We start from the raw sequence: 18,992 nt of genomic DNA on the forward strand, positions 1-18,992 counted from the left end.
GCTGAATACATTAAAAGTACATTAGCAATTTATGAGCTGTGGAAGGCGGCGGTTGTTTGTGCGTACAGTACGGCACCCTGGGAAGTCTCGGGCTCTCGTCTAATTGCACTTGATTGGTTCATGATGCTTTTGTTTCAGCAAAGAGCGTCACGTGTGCGGGCTGTAACAGAAAGAAAGAAAGAAAGAAAGAAAGAAAGAAAGAAAGAAAGTTCAAACAATTACTTAGCTGTGTCTGAGAGAACAAATGTGATGCAAAGTAGAGGATGAAGATGAGGATGAGGATTACATCCTAGTCTCCTAATCTTGCTTGTAAAGAGGCATTTCATCAGATAAACTAAACTGAATCCTTTTATCTGAACTGATTCTTCAGTCAAATCCAATCCAATCCCACACACACACACACACACCATTATACTTTCTACAGTCTGAAAGGTCATTACTGCTGATATTTCATCTGTTTAATCAACTAATAGCTCGATAAAGTCCACTCCTACTCTCTGGCGCTGAAATCTGTGGTAATAACACATCACTTACTTGACCGGAGTTAAAACTTCCACCAAAAAGTGATTCATTTCCTAAGACAAAAGGCGTTTGATTGCTCACATGGCCACAGCATAAATGATCATTTTTATCCCATTCTAGTTATGGTTCATTCTGTAGAGACTCTTTCTGCTGAATATTTAAAGAAGGAGTCTCCAGTGTCAGAGCTCAGAACAGTGTGAAGTGAAGTTTTCAGCTTATGAGTTTCCTGGTGTTCTGATTTCTCTGATTTCCCTACACCTTGTGCGTGCAGTGAGGACGCTGACGTGAACCTGATAGACTTTAAACACACGAGAGAATACGGTGAAAAAATAATTCATTTATACGTTTCAGCTCCCGAAGGACCAGCACTGCACCTTGTCACGTCAGGACACGGATCGTACTCGGGCTACACGTATACCTCCGCTAACCATCAACAGACGTCCGTCTTCACTCCTGACCTCTTCAGGATGCTTTTCAGTAATCCAGTCAGGTCGGGTCAGAAGACGAACCCCCTCCCGTTCACCCCGCCACTTTTTCCATTTCTTTTTTGCCCTCTTTACTTCCTATGTAATTATTTCCTTTCGGGGGGCCGGTGCGTGAAGTCGAGTGAGGGCAAACAGCGAAGGGTCATTCAGCCTCTCGCTCCCTCCTTCCACCCCTCAACCACTTCAGAGGGCAGAAGGAAATTATAGGGGATGGGGCAAATTAGAGCAGCGTGCCAGCCGTCAGCGGGGCCGAGCAGGTGACCCCAGGTGACCCCGCAGGTACCACACGGAAAAAGAGGGCAGGGTTTACTGTCCGAGTGACGGCTCGCTTACGCTGAGCTCCGACTAGACGAAACCTGTCAACAGTGCGAGCAGGACATATTCTGATCCACTGCTTTCTGGTCATCAGAAAACCTAAGGCTTAACTGATGCAACCTTTTCAACTCACTTCACTCAGAATCTACATTACATGATCATTTAGTTGCAAAACCAAGCAGGTTCAAGCACTCTGTATTCTTTTCCTTTATTTTGTCTCAAGGGGGCACAAACTTTTGCACTTGACTTGAAATCTGAAAAATCTGACCCGCTTCTTTTTTTCAACCTGTCCAGTTGCATGGATACTATGTAAAATAGACAACTCTGAAACTCCGATATGGCGTCATGTACGGAATAAAACACTCCGTATCAACGCAGCATACTTTTTATCCATTTATTGTTACAACAGCAGCAAAACAAGTCAGTTCACATCATATGAAGACGAAACTAAATCAGTTCATGCTAAGCTTCCAGCGTACGAGTCGCTGAGAGTGAGCTGTTACTATAGAAACCATAACGTATTACAAAGAGCACATGGATATAAACCTGACTACTGTCAGAGCTGCTGTTATAGAGAATGAACTACGCCTTCTTGGCCAATCAGAATCCAGAATTCGACAGCCCTGTGGTGTGACAGGAAACGAATCGTGTGTGATAATGTTTATGTCCTGTGTGTCTCCTAATCTGTAAGCATTAACCACTAAACCCTTGTCGTTTTTAAGAAACCAGAGCTTCAGGGTCCCACGTAGCACCTGAGACGCCTAGTATTTAAACTCCTGGTTCATCATGAGAGTAAATAATCAGCGTTGTGGTGCGAGACCAGAGCCCCATGATCAGACGCTTTATTTAAATGTTTTAAACCTGCGTCCACGTTCGCTCCTGGATCTGAAGTGTATCTGTCGCCGAACCTAATAAACCGCATCCATCATTGGTCGTGGTGATTAACGTGCTCCAGATGTTCCAGGCTTCGCGTTTCAGGAGCTCCCGCCCTGAACCTTTGTTGTGATAATGATACAGTACCCAGAATGCAACTGTTTATTTTTACTTTCCCTCCAAGTACAGTCACACGCACTCGGGGATCCTGTGCAAGCGGAGGCCCTCGGAATAAGTAATCGAGCGCTTCAGAAAGGAAGAGGAATTAATCTTTCTGCTCCGGTCGCTTGACTTCAGTCCCTCCACGCACCGATAATTGTAAACCGATGTGTGTCTGACATAGTGTATGTCCAGATCTAGAACAGACCACTAGTGACCACTTACACAGGCCAGCGATGAACGTCAGAGGCTTCAGAGATCCACCAGAGGTCCTGCTGGACACGGGACACTCCTGTCACAGAGACTTTGGAGTTAAACAGTGCAGAAGAGTAAGAGATCAGTTCTGCTGAACCTCAGCATTCAGAATTTATTTTCATATTTCATATTTTCTTTTTGCACATATCTGGTTCCTAAACAACTCATTTTTCACATGATTCCTTTTTCATATTCGATTCGTTTACTTCCATGTGATTTTTACCCATGATTCCTTTTCCACGGGTTCATTTATCACTTGATTCATTTTGAACATGATTTCTTTTTTATGCATGATTCATTTTACAAATGATTCATTTTTCACTTGTTAATATTTCACGATTCACAAATGAGTCATGTTTTTTACTTGATTCATTTTTCACTTGTTCATATTTCACATGATTCACAAATGATTCATTTTCTTTACTTCATTCATTTTTCAAATGATTCATTTTTCATTTGTTGATTTTTCAAATGATTCAATTCAATTCAAGAAAAGTAAGAGATCAGTTCTTCTTCATTCGGGATCACAGAGATTCCTGGGATGTGATTCCAAATTGTGGTGGTAGTGTCGAGGCTGCAGGGGCGTGGCCAAAGGGGAGGCACAGGGCAGTAGCTGCCTAGATTGAAGGAAATAATTTTTTTGCCACAATTTTTCTGACTTCAAAACAAGCAAAGAAAGAAATAGTTGAGTGCAAAGTTGGTACTCCTCTTAGAAATAACTCTTTTGATTTCCGACAGATTGTGGGTGGGCCTATCTTCCAATCTGACACTATTCTGAAATTTGAGCAAAAAAAATCCACTTTGGAAATATACAAAAGAAAGAGAGACAGAAAGAAGGAAAGCTATGAGTCAAATGTTACTAACCAATGCCATCTTTAAACTAGTTGTTTACACTTTGTGGTTTCTCAGTAATATGATGACATAAAAAGCGTCCAGCTTCTATAATGTAAAAGAAAGCAGGACCACAGACGTTCCCCAATCTATAAAATGACAAAAAGCAAGCCGATAGATACTTTATTCATCCCAATGTGAAATGCCTCTGACGTTCATTGCTGGCCTGTGTAAGTGGTCACTGGTGGTCTGTTCTAGATCTGGATTTGTTTCCTCTACCTGCAGGACACACACACAGTGTTTTATTCCTTGCTCCAGTCATTACTCCAGTGTTGTTGGTATTTTGACAAAACCCCTACAATTAGTTCCATTATCTAGAAATTATTTCCACACCCGAGGAAAGGAATCAGACCCCACCCCCATGTCTAGGAACCTCAGAACCTGAGAACCGACACAGCTCCTGAATCAGCTGGATCCATCCGAGATCGACCCCGACGACCTTTCGGCTGACCTTTTAGTCGTCCGTTATTGAGCGATAATGTCGTGCAGCAGCGTGTCTGTGTCTAGCAATTACAGCGATTAGTTTAACTGCGCCTCCCAGGTCCCAGGTGTGAGTGTGGTCTCTTTTTAAAACTGCCAAGATGTGTTAATTAACATCCATGCTAATGAAGCAACAGGTTGTAAGAAGGTTTCAAAATTAACATTGCTGCAATGTCCTGGAAAACACCTGCTGTGATAATGGGTTGCAAAGCTCCTTTTCTTTTCTTGCTTACATATAATATATTTTGTTTATTCTGTGTGTGTGTGTGTGTGTGTGGCCAAGTTAAATGTATTGGGGTGGACAAGTTAAATCCTTATAACCATGTAATACTCACCTGTTTCTTTGTTTATAGTCAAAGGAATGCTTCGCCACCCCTGGCCACCCTTTAGCCACGCCCACACTCGTAGTATGCTCTTTAAATGGCCATTTCTCTACTCGTGCATGTCAAACTAGTGCAAAAACCTGATCCTTGGAAAGCAGGAATCTGAGATCCAATCAAAACCAAAACAAGAACTTTCTCACCGAGTTATCTGCGGTATCCAGAACCGGACAAAAACGAAACATTCATAAATTAGCACTGCAGTTTTCCAAATCGGTGACCCATTAAGCAGATCCAATATCGCGTTAATGGAAATAAAGCGGCAGCTACTCCAGATCCTCATCAGCATTACAGCCACAAGGTGACCTTCTTCAGGAGTTTTTTTCTTAAACGAGTCAGAGGGGGCTTTAGCGTTTCTTTCGGTAGCAGGGGAGGGGACAGAAATCAGCCGGGGTAAAGTGACAGTAAGAGGGCGGCTGATTGCACCGAGCACAGAGGACGAAGGGGCCGCAAAAAATCAGCTTCCAGTGGGGGGAAAAGACTCCTAATCAGAGCACAGAAATGGCCCACTTGACAATCACACGCACCACAAAAAAAAAGAAAAGCTCCCAATTCAGTGCTGATTGCAGCGTCTCCTCCTCCTCCTCCTCCTCCATCTCCTCACTCCTATTAAAGCTCCTTCAGGTCCTTCAGCCTGCCAATCACCAGCCCCTGTGCAGCCTCTTTAATACGCAATAATAATTCTAATCACTCCTCAGTCCATCAGGTGGCTAATTGCTGTTGTTTTAAAATGATCATCAGAGCAATAGGGTTTTTTTTTCTTTTTCTTGTTCAAAACACTCCCCTTATTTTATTTTATTTTTCTTTTCCAAATCATGTAAAGGTAAGGTAGATGTATGCACTCAGCACTCACAAGACCTGGTTTTAACTTCCATCCAAGTCTAACTGGAGTTTATTAACACCACATTAGACATTAAAAGTCGAAATAAAAGATAGCAGACGTCACTCAGGAGACATTTGTCACGTCACGTCACATCACGTCAGATTACACTGTAAAGGTAATGTGCATGACTTCATTCTTCATGTGATTCATTTTTCAGCCAATTCATTTGCTTTCTAATGTAATTTTCTTTACATTCTGCTTTATTTTCATATGATTCATACACATGATTCATTTTTCACGTGTTTTTAGGCGATTCATTTATTTTCACATGATTCATTTTTCACACGTATTTGGTTCCTACACAATTCATTTGTCACATGATTCTTTTTTCCCATTCGATTGGTTTACTTCCATGTGATGTTTTTTTTACCCATGATTCCTTTTCCATGGGTTAATTTATCACTTGATTCATTTTGAACATGATTTCTTTTTTTTATACTTGATTCATTTTACAAATTTTTTTTTTTTACTTGATTCATGTTTCAAATGATTCATTTTTCACAAGATTCAATTAAATTGTTTTTTACATATGATTCATTTTTCACACGTGTTTCTTTAGCGATTCATTTATTTTCATATAATTCATTTTGCATCTCATTTTTCACATGATTCTTTTTTCCCATTTGATTCCTTTACTTCCATGTGATTTTCATTCATGATTCCTTTTTCACGGGTTAATTTATCACTTGATTCTTTGTTCAAATGACATCAAATGATTTTTCACTTGATGATTTATCTTTGGATTCACTTCCAAATGATTCATTTTTTTAACTGGATTCATTGTTCAAATTATTAATTTTTCACCTGTTCATTTTTCACATGATTCAATTCAATTCAGTTTTATTCGTATAGCGCTTTTATCAATAGACATGGTCACAAAGTGGCTTTACAAAAGTATATATATTTGGGGAATAAATTTAAAATTCATCTTGACTGATAAAAAGATTCATTGTGATGTTTACACGATTCAGTTATTTTCACATTTTTACAAAAGATTCATTTGCCACAATCTATTTAGTTTTACCTGTAAATTTGACACATTTTGTAATTTATTCCTCAGCTGTGATTTTTACTGTCCCTCAGGGCAAAACAAGAAATGCAAACATTTTATACACGATCCTTTTACAAGATACTGATTCAGTGCAACTTTACCTGATATTTTATAGCCATTATCACTGGTTTGTAAAGGAAGAACCTAAAGGAATAAAACCTGAATCAAACTTTCTTTTGGAACTTTCTTCTTTAACTTAAATAAAGGCAATTAATTCATATTAATCTCCGAGTCAAATTTAGCTAAGAACTCCAAGGCTAATGTAGCTAACAGTAAGGAAAGCTTAAAGCTACTAGTTTGCACTTGTTTGTGGTGTTTGTTGTTGTGAATTGTGTTTTTGTCTCTACAAATCAATGGACAAATCCAAGGACTAATATTCAGGATATTATTTTCACAAATATGTTTGAAGTTTCTGGTCATTTAACTGGTCGTACTTTTACTTCATCCTAGTTCCAGGTGATCCACTTCCTTTATTGTCAAATACAAATGTTCAAATAACATAAATCCAGAGCTCCAGCTCCAACAAAATCATCTGAGAAATGATTTTTCTCATCAACATTAACCCACTTTTGGGAAATCATGGATTTAGGATGTTCTCTTTAAACTTTTAGTCCTTGGAGTTGATCAGTCTGAAGGGAAAGAGCATTAACTCCCTCTACTGGTGAACCAGGGAACACAATTCAACACCCACTTTAATGTCCGGTTTGATTTGATTTCTATAACGTCTTTAACATGAGACAGTCACAAAGCACCAGGCTGAAAGATGATGATGATGATGATGATGATGATGATGATGAACATGATGAAGAAATTATGAATATATACATATAAAAGAATCCTGAGTAAATAAGCTCTTACACACTCAAAAGCTATCTCGATCTGGTTAATGTCTATAAATTGCTATAATCCCAAAGTGGGCGTGGCCTAAACTTCAATCTTAGCTAAATCACAGCTCATCATGATTTTTTACACGATTCATTTTCCACGTGCCGTTTTTGTAGATGATTCGTGTATTTTATGGAGACTTTTACACTTGATTCATTTTCCACATAGATAGATACTTTATTCATCCCAAAGGGAAATTCACAAGGTTTTCGCATATCCCAGCTTATTAGGAAGTTGGGGTCAGAGCGCAGGGTCAGCCATGATAAGGCGCCCCTGGTGCGAGGAGAACCTTGCTCAAGAACCCAACAGCAGTAGCTTGGCAGTACTGGGGCTCGAACCCCACACATGACTCTTTCTGCAAGTGATCATTTATCACGGTTCATATTTTAACCCTTAATTTTTTTACGTGATCGGTTTGCTTTCATTTTTTTTACAAGTGATTTTTTTGACCATTTAACACGATTCGTTTTTCACATGATTCATTTTTCAATCTTTCTGCACGTGAGCATTTATCACGGTTCATATTTTAACCCTTGATTTTTACACCATCAGCTTGTGATGATTCTTTTTTTTTTACAAGTGATTTTTCACAATTTAACAAGCTTCATTTTTCATGATTGCTTTAAAAAAAACATGATTCTTTTTTTTTAAACGATTCCTTTTCCCCCACTTGATTCATTCATTTGATTCTTTTCCATAAGGATTCAAAGGATTCCACATTTCATCTCCGGATGTTTTTCCATCCCACTCATCCCGTCACTATTTTTCTTTGTTCCTGCTTGTGATACTTTCTAAAGAATTAGGTTTTTTGTATTTTCCAAATGAAATTAAAATAAATAAACCAGTAGTCTAATTGAAACCATCCTGACATGTTTATGGACTCAGCTTTGATTCGGTCAGATGAATGTTCTTCACTGGGTTTTCTGTATGGAAAGTTGGAGCTGTGGTTAGGGCCTGAGGTTCGAATCCCAGTGCTGCCATGCTGTCATTATTAACCCTCATCTGCTCCTGTGTGAGTCACTTAAGATACAAGCATCAGATTTTCGATTTTAACATCTTTGAGCAGATCTTTTTGTCCGTCGTGTATTAATTTATCACTTAAATTAAATTCGAACAAAATGATTCATTTTTCACTTGATAATTTTTCTTTGGATTCACTTTCAAATGATTCGTTTTTAACTTGATTCATTTTTCAAATGATTCATTTTTCACGTGTTCATTCTTCACAGGATTCAATTCAGTTTTACACATGAATCATTTTTCACATGTGATTTTTGGCGATTCATTTTTTTTTCATGATTCATTTTGCAACTCAATTTTTACATGAATCTTTTTCCCCATTTGATTGCTTTACTGTGATTGTGATTTTTACCCATGATTCTTTTTTCAGGGGTTAATTCATCACTTGATTCATTTTCGAACATGATTTCTTTTTTATACATGATTCATTTTACAAATGATTCGCTTTTTTACTTGATTCATTTTTCAAATGATTCATTTTTCACAAGATTCGATTCAACTTTACACGATTAATTTTTTTTAAATGATTCATTTTTCACTTTATAATTTATCTTGGATTCACTTTCAAATGATTCGTATTTTACTTGATTCAATTTTCAAATGGTTAATTTTTCACTTGATCATTTATTCTGGGATTCACTTTTAAATGATTCGTTTTTTCACTTGATTCACGTTCAAATGATTCATTTTTTTGTGCTTGATTCACAAGCATCCTCTTTTTAGATTGTAACATCTTTGCGCAGATTTTTTTGTCCGTCATGTATGGTCAGTTCATCATGTTCCACCACATCACAGGACAGGACACATGGACCACCAGCTGTTCCTGATCAAATCCACAAAGCACCTGTGTACACTTCTCAAACACAATCCATCACTAGCCTCACATGCTCGAGGAGGGACTTGCTAATGAGCCAAATCCTCCAAATGAGCCATCACAGAGGCCCGAGTCTGTAAGAGTAATGATCTCTAATCCTGAGGAAATGGGCTTCTAAACCGCAGCCCAGCTTCACGAACACCGTGGTCTCTTTCCGCACGGCCGTGTTCTGCGTCCTGCCTCTTCTCAGGCAAACCGCGCCGTCACGTTCACATCTGATGAAACACCATGTTAATTTGAAACAGGTACAAGCTGCAGTGTACACATGGGAGATGAATGTGGATTCTTTCTAAAGTGTCTGATCTTTAATCTTAATTAAATGGTTTTCAGGAACAAGCTGATGAAGCGGCAGCGTTTGTTTACGAGAGGCGAGATAAAAGAAAGACGCTGATGTTGCATTTCTTTAATGCGATGCTGATGACTGGAGGAATAACAACGATAACTCGGCTCCGGATGAAGCTCACGGAAACTGAGATGCGGCTTCTTCAGGAATCTGCCATGTCCAGACAGAAAGGAAGAAATCAAATTCTGTGTGTCGAAATGTTGCAGGAAAATAATCAACATCAGAGTGGAGTGAAGGTCTCGAGTCTGGAGCTGTATGAACTGTTTTTTTGTTTAAAGTTCTCATTTACATTACGTCCCCTCATTAGACCTTATTTTTATTTGACCTGTTTCACATAAATAAGACAAACATTCGGCTTTGCTTCTGAATGAGATGTGATATCTGAATGACTAATAAATTTTCATCATCATAATAATAATGTTTCCATAATTGTTTAAAAAAAATCATCTCCTAAAAGGAAGTTTAATTCAATAAATTTATAAGCCTGTGATTTTGAGCCGCCATTACTGATAAATAAATTGAGGCATTCTGACCAATGAGAATGAAGCTCATGTTGTTTATTTAATTCACTGGAGTTTCTCTAAATCTTCTCTATTTCAAATTCCAAGTTCCAAAATCCGAATTCTAAATTCTGATGTTCCGAGTTCCAAATTCTAAATTCCGAGTTCCAAATTCCGAGTACAAAATTCTGAATTCCATGTTACAAATTCGATTTCTGAATTTTAAAATTCAGACTCCCAAATTCTACATTTTGAATTCTGAGTTCCAAATTCTAGTTCCAAATTCCGAATAGAAAATTCAGATTTCTGAATTCTAAATTCTAAATACTACATTTTGAATTACAAGTTCCAAATTCTGAGGTTCCAAGTTCCAAATTCTAAATTCTGAGCTTCAAATTCTGAATTCCTAATTCTACTTCCAAACTCCAAACACTAAATTCTAAATTCAGAGTTCCAAATTCTACATTTTGAATTCCAAGTTCCTAATTTCGAATTTTAAATTCTCAATTCCAAATGTGAATTCAAATTTCCGAAACTTTGCATTTCCAAATGTGTAATGTGAAGTGAATTCTAAATTCTGAGTCCCAAATTCCGAATTCTAAATTTTGAACTTAGAGTTCCAAATTTCTGAGTTCCAAATTCTAAATTTCTGAGCTTCAAATTCCGAACTCCAAGCTCCAATTTCCAGTAATAAATAAATAAATGAATACTAAGAGACAGAATGTATATAAGTGTCAGGTACATTCTACACTTTAATCCTATAGTTTTAATTCTTCCATTTTTACACAAAACACTGAATGGAAGCTAAACACATCGTCCAGATTTCATATAAAATTGTAGAAAATGTCCATTAAAAAAAAAAATAAATAAATAATAATAATCAGTCTGTTCAGGATGAGGAGCCTGAGGAGAATCATGAGAGCTTCATGAACAGCTCTAAGAGAACAGACTCAGCTCAAAGTCCAGCTCGCTGCTCTGCTGACCGTCACTCTGCTGTATGACCCTACGGTCGTCCGATCCTGTGCTGTCCGCCTCCCTCTCTCTTCTCCTCCTCCGTCTGTAAACAGCTTTCTCCTCGGACTCTACACGCCCTTTCTCCTCGTCTGGTTCCAGCGCAGATCTCAGACTGACAGAAAACCTGAGACAGATGAAAACACAAGCTTTATTACACACACAGTCTAATTTTCTTATAAATATACACACAGTGAGATTTATAGTTTCTGAATTCCTGATTCTGATTGGTCAGAGGTTCTTGTCAGGAAACATTATAGTGTATAAATGCAACAAAATACCTTTCGATCCTCTTTAGGTTTTCGTCCATTTTATTATTCGCAACTCCGACAAGAAACTCCAAATATTCTTGCGAAACCAGGACTTTCCCCTTGTGGCTGAGAGGAACTTCGAGACAGTGGGTGCTGCGCACAGCCTGCATTTAACAACGGACACAAAAACAGTGGTGATATAAATATTTACATTTTTTTATCGTGTCATAATCAAGTGCAGAGTGAAAACTAAACGGGTCGCCTATAAACATTAATAAAACTTTATACTTTTTAAGTTACAGACCACTTTATTTCCTCTGAGCATTCTTTGGCATCACTCCGCCCACTTAAGCCCCGCCCCTCAACATGTAAAGGTTGACTTAATCACCAGTTTAAATCAGATATCAAGACTTGACTTCATATAAATAATAAAGCAAAATATAATAAAAAGAACAATAATTTTATTAGAATTTTGTATGATCAAAAATACTGTCATAATAATAATAATAATGAAAAAATAATAATGTAAAAATGTATGTTTTGATAATTTAAAAAAATTTAATTTAATAATATAATTTAATTATATTAAATTAATTAATTAAATAATAATTGTATTTATTTATTTATAATAATTATGACAGTATTCTTGATAATACAAAATTATTTACAAATTTTTTAGACCCCAAGAAGTCAAATATATCTGTACAGTTGTATAATTTTTTATTATGTTTTTATATAGTCTGAAAATTCACCATAATGATTTTGCCTTTCTTTCCCACGGTCACTCCAGAGTTCCTGAAGCCTGAGTTTATAGCGACTGTGTGCTGGGGGGGCGCAACAAGAAAACACAACTTTAAATGATTTATTATAACATTTTAAATAAAATATCAATTCTTTATTTTTATATCTTATATCGTTACCAGGAGTTGAGCGTCCTCGAGCCGTCTGCACTGCACGTGAAGGACACAGGGTTCGAATTTAAACACAGGGTCTCCAGAGGATTTCTCCAAACCAGCCATCTGAGGAGATGACAAAGTCATTCAGCTGAAGACCTTTTATCTGTGTGTGTGTGTGTGTGTGTGTGTGTGTCATCTTTGATATAGCGAGAGATGTTTATGTAGCATCTTTGAAGTCTCCAGTATCAACTCTAAATCGGAAATCATTAACTGTTAATGAAAATACTTTTTTCATTTCAATGTAAAATAAAGAGGACTATGTGATGTATTATTGTTATAAACTCTTTTGTAAAATGCTGCAAGCTCGAGTCTGGTTCCAGCATACTGTACGGATCGTGAAAGTCTGTTTTAATTGATAAAAATCTCAAAATAAATTCTAAATTAAATGTCCAGCCTTACCACGTCATCTTTGGTACACTTCTTGTGAGTGACAAAAAGCCAGGAACAGTTCTGCTTCTGCACATCCACACAGTCTGAAAGCTGTCACACACATACAACACACAATCCATGACTTGATTGATTGATTGATTGATTAACTAATTACAGCTTGTCTGAATGAATCCTGATACAATCTGTGCATGTTTTTGCAATGTATCTGTACACTTTACCCCGTCAATCAGGATGATTCTTCCAGAACACGAGCTCGTGGTGAAATAATTGTCAGAATTATTCAGGAATAAGACGACAGAGGTAATGTCCTCATCTATACTGCCCTTTTTACTGAAGTCCAGCTTGTTCAGGCACTGCTTCTTCCACTGTTTAAACGTGTTTTCTCCTTCCATAGCGAATACTCAGCTAATAAACAACTAGGAACTAGTTATTTAAGTTATTCACTTCTTTATCCAGGCATTTTCAGCTGTCAGATATTAGCTATATTACTGTTTTTATTTTGTATGCTAGCTCTGGGTTTGATAGAGTGGCTAAAACACGTTGTTTCTTCCGGCGAATACTGCCTCCTGCGATCCGATTCAGAATCGACTCCCAAAAAGAATTCGCTTCTTCGCCGACATGCATTAAAGCTCAGGAGTCGATTCTAAAATGTAGGATTCGATTCTATAACCAGAAATTGACTCCTTAGTCGCTTTGGCCCTTTATTTACCTGGTAAAAAGTTTTGCATTTGTATTGGTCTCACAGGAGATTTAATTATCTTTAGTTAATAGTAATTTGAGTACATTTAGTTATTCTTTTCTTTTAATATTTGTGACTATTTTACACAGACCATGACTTACAAGTGACAGGTGCAAATGATTCACTAATTCAATTATGCATTTACTTATTATGACGTATTTGGAGATTTAAATAAATAAACGAGTCTTTTTTAGATTAATCGGTTGAATCTTTTCTTTTTACAAGAATACATTCATGCTAAAGCATTATGCACTCATTGCGCGCGGGTGTGTTTATATTCTTGGAAGTGTATTGCACTTGATTGTAAGTGTATATGCACTCTATTAATAATACAATCAATATATCCTTTTCTGTCCTGTATTTTTAAAGCTGGAACCAAAAGAACCAAAACATCACCAAAACAGCGCCGAATCGACTCCTAGAATTAACCGTTAGAATCGAAGGTTTGATTCTAAGAGTCGATTCTCTCGACCGGAATCATATTCAGAATCATAGTCTACTTCGCTATTGGCCAATCGGATCGCGAGTTTGAAGCGCTAACCAATCCTAGCGCAACAAGGTGGGAGTTATTGTGGAAGAAGGGTACGGTATGGTAGCCGCCTGGTGCCCATGTGATCTCAGACGCGGAAATATTTACGACATCGCGAAACTCAAGTTTCAAAGTCTGACCTGTGTGTGTGTGTGTGTGTGCGTGCGCGTGTGCGCGTGTGCGTGTGTGCGTGTGTGTGCGCGTGTGTGTGCGTGTGTGTGCGCGTGTGTGTGCGTGTGCGCGTGCGTGCAGCTTGGTGAGTTTTTCTCGACATGTCAGACCCTTATTTAAGATTTTTGCTGATATTGTGATGCTCTGTGCATTAGCTAACATGCTAATCTGGCTTTGAAGCTTATTTAAAATTCAGGAGTTATGCAAACTGATCTTCTCTACACCTACATGTCTCCTTTATTAATGTCTCTGGAACAACAATAATGCTTTAAGAAAATATGTTATCTGTTATGTCATGCAGGCAATAATATGGTACTGTTATGAATCCAACAATAACAACATGTGTTCAGCAGGTGTTGTGTTTCAGGGTTTGGGCTCGGCCCCTTAGTTCCAGTGAAAGGAACTCTTAATGCTTCAGCTTTAGAGTTTGGGGATGACCCCTTCCTCTGCTCTAATCTAGTCTCTACTCATCCCAAAGGTGTTCTATGGGGTTGAGGTCAAGACTCTGTGCAGGACAGTCAAGTTCCTCCACACCAAACTCACTCATCCATATCTTTATGGACCTTGCTTTGGTCACTGGTGTACAGTCATGTTGGAACAGGAAGGGGTCATCCTCAAACTGTTCCCACAAAGAGCATGAAATTGTCCAAAATGTCTTGGTATGAAGCTGAAGCATTAAGAGTTCCTTTCACTGGAACTAAGGGGCCGAGCCCAACCCCTGAAAAACAACACCTGAACTCAATGATTTGGATGGGTGTCCCAAAACTTTTGGGAATATAGTGTAAGTTATTCATGCCACTGGTCACCTCCAGAGAACCTGTACCTCTATGTAATGGGAAATGGACACTTGAGCAGGAAAACAGAAAGTTCTGGATTAATAATGCGTGTGAACAAAACTTGCTTGTTTGAACCTGTGACGTTTTCCAACAGTCAAAAATGGCGTCATTAAAAGTAATGAAAGCCATACGAGTGTCCGAGTTTGGAGCTCCTTCAGTTCTGAAGTTTTGCTCTGACATACCGGTTCCTGCTCCAGGACACAAACAGGTGAAGCTCATAGCTCACACACAGCTGAATGAACCATGCAGTAACCCACCTGTATGTGCTGATGGATTTCCTGCTTCGTGTTCCAGGTGCTCATTCATGTGCACGCGTGTGGGGTCAATCCCGTGGAGACGTATATCCGTGCCGGAGCCTACGCCCGCAAACCCAGTCTCCCGTACACTCCTGGGTCTGATGTAGCCGGCGTGGTGGAGGCTGTGGGAGATGGAGTTCGCTTCCTGAAGGTTACCTGTTTGTTTTATTTTATATTACTAATTCAGTTTTTTTGGAACTGTTGATTTCACTAATCATAGAATAAAATTAGCTTCTGTTAAAAGTATGTGTCAAAAGTGTGACCATCACACCCATATGTGGTTCTTCCCCAAACTGTTACCCCACTGCTGTCTAGAAAGTCTCTGTGTGTGTAGCTTGACACTTTTCAATCTTCATGGTCCAAACCTTGCTCCAGCATGACGATGCCCCTGTGCACAAACCCCCTGGGCTCCATGATGACATGATGTGGAGGTGAAGGTTGGAGAAAGTTGGAAGAACCTGCACTCTGACTCAACCCCACTGAACACACTTTGGGATAAACTAGAAATGGAGTCTCCTTAACATCTTAACATCAGAGTCTGATCTCAGTAATGCTCTTGTAGAGGAATGATCACTAATCCCCACAGCCACAAGCCAACAGAAGAATGGACAGGGGAACGAGATGTTCCACAAGAACAGGGATGTGGAAGCTTAGTTAAGGTTAAGGTGTTGGTCTACTTATGGAAAGGTTGTGAGTTTGAATCCAAGGTCCACCAAGATGCTGGGCACTTGAGCAAGCCTTTTAACCCTTGATTGCTCAGTTATATAAATAAAAACCGAGATGAAATGTAAATATGGGTGTGATGTTTTGAGACCTTGCACCTTTTCATATCATAACTCTTTATATAAATGATTAATATCCCATTTAACAGCAAGCTACCTTCCGAAAGATCTTCCACCACCTTCGGATGTTCTCGATCCTAAATCTTCCTCTAGGAAAATAAACTGCTCTCTGCTTCTTCTCTCAGGCAGGTGATCGAGTGTTTACCACCAGCACCGAGACAGGAGGATACGCCGAGTACAGCCTGGCGTCCGAGGAGTCTGTCCACAAACTGCCGGATTCTCTGAATTACAAGCAAGGAGCTGCGGTGGGAATCCCGTACTTCACTGCGTACAGGGCTTTATTTCACAAGTAAGAACAAACTCATGGGTTGTTTTTTTTCCCCGGATGTGTCTGTGTCTCTTTTATTTATAATCAGTTTATGTTTTTTTTTCTGTAAAAGGGCACATGCTAAAGCAGGAGAGACAGTTCTGGTTCACGGAGCCAGCGGAGGAGTAAGAACTAAATATTTCTTCTCAAATCAACTCGAATAAAATGTCAAATATTTGAAAAACTATAAACATTTCCAGTCACAGAATTAATAAAAAAAAAGATAATAATAATAATAATAATAATAATAATAATAATTTTTAATATATATATTTTTTTTATTTAATTCACTTCTTTATTTACTTTTTAATTTTTTTAATTTATTTTTATTTTTTTAATATCAAATAATGGTAATGCTAAAAATATATTAATAATATTATAATAGATTTAAAATTATTATTATTTTTTCTATTATTGTAGTATTGTTAATAATACAAAATTGTTGTTTTACAATTATTTTAAAATAATGGATTATGATTATTAGAAATAACAAAAATCTATCACCAATCTGTTGGTGTTTATGATGTTTGTTTGATGAGCGTGTAAAGTGTGTATGGGTTGCTTGTATGTTCTCTGTCCTCTGTGTGTGTGTGTGTGTGTGTGTGTGTGTGTGCTGTTAGGTTGGAGTGGCAGCATGTCAGCTAGCCCGAGCGTTCGGACTGAAGGTTCTGGGTACAGCTGGAACCCCTGAAGGCATGAAGCTCGTGCTCAGTAATGGAGCTCACGTGGCCTTTAACCACAGAGAGAAGAACTACATGGATCAAATCCTGGTGTGTTTCAGACTTCTGCTGTTAATTTCAAATGATTACTAAAGGATAATGATTACTATACATTGTGTGTGTGTGTGTGTATGTGTGTGTTTAGGATGCGACCGAAGGCCACGGTGTTAACGTGATTGTCGAGATGCTGTCTAACGTGAACCTGAGCAATGACCTGAAACTCCTGGCGTTCGGAGGACGAGTGACGGTGTGTGTAGAAGCTCGTATCTCTCCTCACACTCTTTTAGATGTTTCTGGTCAGCACTTCACTCCTTACTGCTGTTATGATGTTCTTACAGATTGTGGGGTGTAGAGGTTCTGTGGAGATTAACCCCAGAGACACGATGGCTAAAGAGTCCAGCATCATGGGAGTGGCTGTGTTCTATGCCACCAAGGTAAAGTGGAGCTGTTTGTTTTCTGCTTTTTTCCCACCAGTGGGGTTACATACAGTAAGCCACGCCTTCTTCAACGAGACTGACACATAATCCACATCTCCTTCACTGAGACCGACAGATACCGAGGACATGCCTCCTTTACTAGGACAGATAGGTATATAAGCCATGCTTTTTTTTACTCTGACTGACACATACATAAGCCACACCTTCTTCACTGAGACTAACAGAAACATAAGCCACACCTTCTTCACTGAGACTAACAGAAACATAAGCCACACCTTCTTCACTGAGACTAACAGAAACATAAGCCACACCTTCTTCACTGAGACTAACAGAAACATAAGCCACACCTTCTTCAATGAGACTGACAGAAACATAAGCCACACCTTCTTCACTGAGACTGACAGAAACATAAGCCACACCTTCTTCACTGAGACTGACAGAAACATAAGCCACACCTTCTTCACTGAGACTGACAGATACATAAGCCACACCTTTTTACTCTGACTGACAGATACTTAAACCACACCTCCTTCACTAGGACAGACAGATACATAAACCACACCTCCTTCACTAGGACTGACAGATACCTAAGCCACGCCTACTTTCAAGGAATATGAAAGAAGCCATAAACTCACTGTGTGTGTGTGTGTGTGTGTGTGTGTGTGTGTGTGTGTGTGTGTGTGTGTGTGTGTTATCTGTGAAGGAGGAGAAGGAGGAGACGGCCGCTGCTCTGTTTGCTGGAATGGAGGCCGGGTGGCTCAGACCGGTGATTGGTCCGGAGTACTCGCTCGACAAAGCTGCTCAGGCCCATGAGGACATCATCAACAGCCCCGGGGCTTCTGGGAAAATGATCCTGGTCATGTGAAACCCAATAAAAACTTTAAATAATCTTACGGTTTTTCGTTTTTGATCAAATTTGAAGCACATGTTCTGAGTGAATCCTGACGAATTCTAGCTAACAGGATATGGAATATGTCATTTACTAGCATAAATTCTGTATTCTGTTAGTCAGTGCAGTCTATTACTTACTGTAAAATCACATTCTACACTACATTTTCCAATATACATAAATTACCTGAATATATATATATATAAATTTAAAATGAAAGTATGCTATTTTAAAAATATTGAATTAGCTATTTATAAACAGGAGCTAGCCATAATTTGTTTGTTAAAAAAAAGAACTTGAATGATATTTGCTTAGTGTTTTGTTGAACACAAACATTGATTTCTCTGTATTTTTAGAAGAAAATTCAAATGAATAAAATCTGTCATGCATTTTAACAGGTTGTAGTGACAATATCAAACATTTAAATGAGATGAAAATTTAATATCAGAAAAATATTAATATTTAATATCATTTCAGGAGCATGTGTACTAAAATCTGCACAAAGTTGTAATTGATTTTTAATAATAAAGTAATTATCCTCCACCACTGAGACTAACTTAAGCCACACCTCCTTCAGACAGACTGACAGATATATAAGCCACACCTACTTTACTGAGACTGACAGATACATAAGCCACACCCCCTTTACTGAGATTGACATACATAAACCACGCCTCCGTTACTGACACTGACAGATACATAA

General features: G+C 38.3%; 2 protein-coding genes across 2 annotated transcripts; one reads left to right on the plus strand and one right to left on the minus strand.

The window, feature by feature from the left end:
• Positions 1-10,638: 10,638 nt before the first annotated feature.
• Positions 10,639-13,103, minus strand: tyw3 (tRNA-yW synthesizing protein 3 homolog (S. cerevisiae)). Its single transcript, XM_058418705.1, has 6 exons — positions 12,743-13,103; positions 12,534-12,614; positions 12,099-12,197; positions 11,931-12,002; positions 11,209-11,342; positions 10,639-11,054 (listed from the first exon to the last, which is right to left on the minus strand). The coding sequence occupies exons 1-6, from the start codon at positions 12,914-12,916 to the stop codon at positions 10,853-10,855; spliced, it is 762 nt and encodes a 253-aa protein (XP_058274688.1). The 5' UTR covers positions 12,917-13,103; the 3' UTR covers positions 10,639-10,852.
• A 788-nt stretch (positions 13,104-13,891) lies between these two features.
• cryz (crystallin, zeta (quinone reductase)) lies at positions 13,892-18,289 on the plus strand. The gene is made up of 9 exons (XM_058417943.1): positions 13,892-14,048; positions 14,894-15,007; positions 15,094-15,246; positions 16,063-16,226; positions 16,318-16,369; positions 16,865-17,014; positions 17,109-17,210; positions 17,302-17,397; positions 18,104-18,289. Exons 2-9 carry the CDS (start codon positions 14,900-14,902, stop codon positions 18,263-18,265), a joined length of 987 nt encoding a protein of 328 aa, XP_058273926.1. The 5' UTR covers positions 13,892-14,048; positions 14,894-14,899; the 3' UTR covers positions 18,266-18,289.
• Positions 18,290-18,992: the final 703 nt, after the last annotated feature.

This window comes from Hemibagrus wyckioides, linkage group LG20 (genome assembly GCF_019097595.1).
Source record: "Hemibagrus wyckioides isolate EC202008001 linkage group LG20, SWU_Hwy_1.0, whole genome shotgun sequence".
In the NCBI taxonomy this organism is placed as follows: Eukaryota; Metazoa; Chordata; class Actinopteri; order Siluriformes; family Bagridae; genus Hemibagrus; species Hemibagrus wyckioides.